This window comes from Brachyistius frenatus, unplaced genomic scaffold, assembly GCF_029030835.1.
Source record: "Brachyistius frenatus isolate BFR_SWC_R1_liver_20210118 unplaced genomic scaffold, ASM2903083v1 Contig_174, whole genome shotgun sequence".
NCBI lineage: Eukaryota > Metazoa > Chordata > Actinopteri > Embiotocidae > Brachyistius > Brachyistius frenatus.
Genome location: NW_027210773.1, coordinates 226,501 through 232,500, shown reverse-complemented (window position 1 = coordinate 232,500; position 6,000 = coordinate 226,501). Strand labels below are relative to the sequence as shown.

Genomic DNA, 6,000 nt, shown 5'->3' with positions numbered 1-6,000 from the left:
TATTATTATTACCTGTAGACTTTCTATTAAAAATGGATGCAGCCTCTGTGGCGGGAAAATAAAAAGCGGTTCTGTGGCTCAGTTTGTCTCCATATTTGCGGTACGTGACTCGGCTTTACTCCCAGGTGATTGGAAAAAGAGCCAGTATGTGGGCGGAGCTTAAGCAGGCCACCTGTCAGTCAAAGCTGCCCCGCCCCTTTATTCTGCAGAGCTGAAGGAAATGTTGATTTTTTTTTTGCTGCAGACTGTAAATATGTTTATTTCTTCTGTAAAGTTTGGAGGTCTGCAGAGATTCTCAAGACGGCCTCAAGTGGCCATTTAAGGAACTGCAGTGTTTTTGACACTTTCACGTTGTTGTTGTTTTTATTTATCAGGTCGATGTTTGATTTGTTCCGACCGCGACGTCGCCCGTCGGTTCGTGAACGGCCATTATGAATCCTCCAGTTCAGATTCTGTCCCTCGCCAGCTCTGCTAGTTCGTTGCGGTTTTTCTGAACCGGAAGTGACCACACGTTGTTGTTGTTGTTGTTGTTGTTGTTGTTGTTTTTGGTGTTTCAGTACGGAAAAAGCTGGAGGAAGTTTCAGTTTTCATTATTACAGCTCAGGTCAGAATATTTAATAAGCTGCATATTTGGTATATTGTTCGACCACTTTTTGTTCGCTGGGTCAATTTTTTTCCTCCTATGATGTCATCCTGATACTGAAAACCTCTGCATTTGTAAAAAATGGTCACAATGCTAAATTATATGGAAAAAAAGGGACCTTAAACGATGGATTATGGGATGCTTGAGGGCTGCAAAGGACTCTCCGGTTCTCCCCTCCGAGTTCAGCACCAAACAAGGCTGCGTTTCTTTCCTTCACTCCACTTCTCTTTTCAGACAAATTCCAACCTCTTCATCTGTGTGTGTGTGTGTGTGTGTGTGTGTGTGTGTGTGTGTGTGTGTGTGTGTGTGTGTGTGTGTGTGTCTGTGTGTGTGTGTGTGTGTGTCTGTCTGTGTGTGTGTGTGTGTGTGTGTGTGTGTGTGTGTGTGTGTGTGTGTGTGTGTGATCAGCAGGGGGTAAGTGTGTTCAATTGATGGAGCAGTTAGCAGTTGCCACGACTACAAGTGGCCTATCCCTCACTCCTCCTTTGGTCTCCGTGGTAACAAGGAAGTAGATTAGTTATAGAGTTGAGGGAGAAAGGGAGGATTAGTGAGGTGAAGCGACGAGGCCTCTCTCTTCCTCTCTTCCTCTCTTCCTCTCTTTTTTTTTGTCTTTTCTCATCCTTTTTTCTTTTTTTTCATCTTTCTCTAACGTGACGTGACGCAGCGTTCGTTCTCCGTTTCCTGTTTTCATCGTCACTCACTGCTCTGAACTTTTTCTGTTCGTCCCAATATTTTCTGTTTCAGGCTTCATTCTTGTGACCTTTGACCTCCTTTGTCCTCCCGGTGGTCAGGAGGTCATATCCGTGTCCGTCGCTGCGTACAAACTCCCCATAAATCCACCTTAGCCAGCATTTGTAGAAATATGCTCAGCAGCTTTCTTCCTCATAGTTTGACTGAACTTTTGGATTATTGTTCCTGCTCCGCCGTCCATCTTGTCGTTTTAGGATTTCACACCGATGAAGGTCTCGACCCGTGTTCATCTTCAGGAGTTTTAAAACGATTAATTGATTGATTGAAAACAACAAGCCACAGAAATTATGAATAGTTGCAGCCCGAAACAAAAGCACACACACACACACACACACACACACACACACACACACACACACACACACACACACACACACACACACACACACACACACACACACACACACACACACACTCAGCGTGGACGTGTCTCCAGTGCGACCCGAGAACCTGCAAACATCCTGAGGAATGTTCTAGTGTGTCAGTGAATGAAGCTCTGCTGCATTAACACACTGCCTCCAGACTCCTTCAAACTACAGGAGGGCGTTGACCCAGCCTCGTGTGTGTGTGTGTGTGTGTGTGTGTGTGTGTGTGTGTGTGTGTGTGTGTGTGTGTGTGTGTGTGTGTGTGTGTGTGTGTGTGTGTTTCTCATGTTGTGGGGACATTAATCCGGTTAGGGTTAGTAAGTCAAAAGCAAAATAAAGGAAGTCAATGAAATGCAATGGAAACATGACAAAGTGTGTGTGTGTGTGTGTGTGTGTGTGTGTGTGTGTGTGTGTGTGTGTGTGTGTGTGTGTGTGTGAGAGGCAGAGGGGTCAGAGTTCAGCATGGACACAGATGATGGAGGAAGTAGATGTGTAAGATTTTCTGGACAGTCGAGAGACAACACACACACGGCAGCGAGTCCACCTTCCTCACTGAGACGTCTTCCTCTTCTTCACCTGCAGGTCCATCAGGGAAGGACTAACAATATTACTGACTCACCTGAGCAGCTGTTGTGTGTGTGTGGGGGTGTAGGGGTGTGTGTGTGTGTGTGTGTGTGTGTGTGTGTGTGTGTGTGTGTGTGTGTGTGTGTGTGTGTGTGTGTGTGTGTGTGGGTGTGTCAGAAGCTCTTTCATCTTCTAAAGTGGTTCCTGTAGACTAATTAGATGGCGGTGCTCCAGAGTCCATGAGAAAAATAAACACACACACACACACACACACACACCACACACACACACACACACCACACACACAGCTGCTCAGGTGGAGTTTGTGAGCAACAGGTTTTTTTTGGTATTTTTCCAGGAGCCAAATGTGAAATGTAAAAGTTTGTTAGATAATCTTCACCTCATCATGTAATTTAATGATTATTTTTGATTTAATTATGTACAATGTCAATATATTTTTAATTTGTTTATTTATTCTCCAGTCAGTATTATTACTTTTTCATGCTTTTTGTAGTCTCTTTTCCCCAGAAGACCTTAATTCAACAACTCTTTGGAAATTTGCCTGATAGTGTAATTACATGTTGGATTTAAAAGTGCAACATCGTCACGTTTCAAAAAGGAAAAATGTGAATCACAGACTGTTTATAAAAGTGTTTGTAGCTTCAGGTCTGTAAAATGGTTCTGATCCGGAAGTGTCTTCAGCTGCAATACCAGCGAGTGCCACTAGAGGTCGGCTCCAAAAAGCCTCCGGCTCCATAGACTCCCATTCAACTTCTCTCATCAAATCCAAAGTGAATAAAATGTGTCCATCAGTTATCTCGGTGTTGTTAGCTAAAGTCACTCCTTCTTCTTAGTTTTCTGGAGGTCCATCTGAAAATAATCCCTCATTCATTAGAAAAGAAGATTCAAGAAGACCTGTTTTTGGGGGCGTGTCTGTTTGATTGACAGGCCTGTGGTGCAGTCAGGTTACAGCTATCGGTGGGCGGGACGTAGTATCGTCAGGTTTCCAATCAGAGAGGCAGAGGAGGGTGGGTTGGAAGAGGAAGAAGATGGGACGTCAAACTGTGATGAAGGTTTTAATTATACCTGTATTATAGTATTTATATACATCACAAACATCAATCCAGGTTTGTTCACCGGCTTGTTTTCTTTTCAGTCTTCATCCGTGTGAATGGAGTTTGCCCCGTTGCCACGGCGATGACCCAGTGCCCGACTCAGGAATTCGGGTCACGTGAAAAATGCACGAGCACCTGTTATCACCTGACCAAAGGTCGATACTTGGGCTCACATGATGACAACTGAACCCACCACAAAGCTCCGCCCACTGGATGAAGAAGGTGGTGAGATTGGTTGAAAGCTCACCAGAAACCAGGAGTTTTGCAAGGAAATAATTTTTTTTTTTTTTTTTTTTTTTAAATAATGTGTCTCAAGTCAAGTCCAATAAAAAAAAAAAAAGTTTACTATGCAGAAGCAAATCTAATATATAAAACGAACTTAGATTCACAAATATTTACTCCTCACACATTCAGCTCATCAGGAACGGCTGCGTTTCTATTCTCGGGTCTCGGAAATACTTTGACTGTTTGTGCGCATATTTGTCTCGAGCACCTGTCGTCGGTCGTGTATTTGAGGGACGGTCTCGATGCCTCACTGTGTGTGTGTGGTTTGATTTTCAAAACATATCTCTCTGCATATTGCTTTATTTTATATTTTAACTTCATTGTGTTTAATTTGATCTGTTCCTATGCATGTTTCTTCTAAAATTGTCCTTTTCTATCTGTTTTCATGTGAAACACTGCAGGTCATTTTCTTGCTTTAAGGCACTTTGAGCTGCATTTCTTGTATGAACGGTGCTTTTATTATTATAATTATTACTATGTTGATGCTCTGATAGATTGCCACATCTAATAAGGAAAGAATAAATATTTTAGTTTATTTATAAAACTGAAATGGAGTTATGAGGATGAAAAAATAGGCCAAAAAAAGGGATAATGGCAAGAAAGGAAGTGATGGAAAGAAGAAAGGAGGCTGATAGAAAATGGGCTTTAAATGAGAGGAAAGTTTAAAGGATGGAATAAATCAAAAGTTATGAATCCACAGAAACTTCCAGTTTAAATAATTAAACTGGATCCAAACCCTCCACTTCAGGTGGGTTTTTAATGGAGGTTGAGCGATTACCATTCAAACACCGAGAACTGCCCTCCTCCAGGAGGGGGGAGGAGAGGGAGGAGGGGGAAGGGGGAGGAGAGGGAGGCAGGCTGGCTGCAGCAGCAGCTCCAGTCGGAGTAGGTGCCTGGCGGAGCGACACACCGAGAGAGGACTGAAACTTCGACGCAGCGCTCTCCAGGATTTACCTCCATCTTCCTCACTCTTCCTCCTGCAGCTCCTTTTACCTCCAAATGCTTTTCTCCTGCAGAAGATCTTAACGGCTCGTTTCCTCGTTCCAGATTAACTTGAATTCCCCCGACAGAGAGTCCGGACAGGATCGAGCGCACAGGTGGAGATGATGGCGAGCGGACGCGCGTCGCTCCGTGCCGCGCTCCTCTCCGACTACACGCGGCTGCTGTGGCCGCTGCTGGTGATCTGCTGCGGCGGCGGCGGCGGCCTCTCCGCGTCGGCCCAAGAGCTGCCGACCAACGGGGTGAACGGGTACAGCCTGCACCCGCCCTACTTCAACCTGGCCGAGGGCACCAAGATCACCGCCACGGCGACGTGCGGGGAGGACGACGCCGGCAGGAGCGTGCACGACCTGTACTGCAAGCTGGTGGGAGGCCCGGTGTCCGGAGACCCGAGCCAGACCATCCAGGTGAGAGAGGGGGGGTGGGGGGGGACGACAAAACTTTATAAAGCTGCTCAATGACGAACCTAATGGAGCATTACTTTATAAAGCCTAAAATATTCATAGAAACTTATTCCTCTTGAGACGTTTAACTAGTTAGTGACTTTAACTGTGTTTTTATTTCCTGTGTTCATATCGTATTTATATTATATCATAATAAGGGCTTATAATACATCTGTGGTGCACATAAGTGAGTTTGCACAGATTTGGAGTTGCCCATAATTCTCCTTTAAGTTTGTGTTGCATGCTGAGTTGTGAGTTTAAAGTGACTTTAGTGGTTTTAATTCAGCTTGCATTGATTTTCTTTAATTCTATGGTGTGTTTGTGGTGCATATAAGTGAGTTTACACAGATTCTGAGCTGCTTGGTTGCAGTAAAAGTCCTCTTAGTTTGTTGTTGCGTGCTCAGTTGTGAGTTTAAAGTACGTTTTCTGTGTTTAATTTAGCTTGCATTGCATTCTTGATATATTTTTCTGGCTTTCCTATTGGCTGTGATGCCCAGAAGAAGAAGACAGTCCTATAGTTTTCTGGCATTCACAGTCTGGTTGCGTTATTCTAATAATTATAGGGAGTGGTGATCATACTTTGTTTTTAGGATTGTCAGTTTAATATGTGGTTAAATTGGTCTCCTTATTGGACTTAATTACGTCAGATATTCATCCCCCGTGATCTTCCTGTTTTATGCCGTTCTAAAATTGAACACAGAATCTTTTTAGCTGCGTTTCCTGAAGCAGATTTCCTTCCTGTGAAGAGATGCTGCGCCGGAGCAGAGGGGGGCAGCAGCGTGCACCGACCTGCAGCTCCGCTGGTCATTATTTCACGCACCGCTTCCTTTGTAGGA

The 6,000-nt window shown here is 44.3% G+C and overlaps 1 protein-coding gene across 1 annotated transcript in view; it reads left to right on the top strand.

The window, feature by feature from the left end:
* The first annotated feature begins 4,629 nt into the window (after positions 1–4,629).
* The window catches only part of lama5 (laminin, alpha 5), a 79,450-nt gene continuing 78,079 nt past the window's right edge, over positions 4,630–6,000 (top strand). The window contains exon 1 of the mRNA XM_069717384.1: positions 4,630–5,128. Within this exon, the coding sequence (XP_069573485.1) occupies positions 4,826–5,128 (303 nt within the window). The 5' untranslated portion in view covers positions 4,630–4,825. The remainder of the gene's footprint in view (positions 5,129–6,000) is intronic.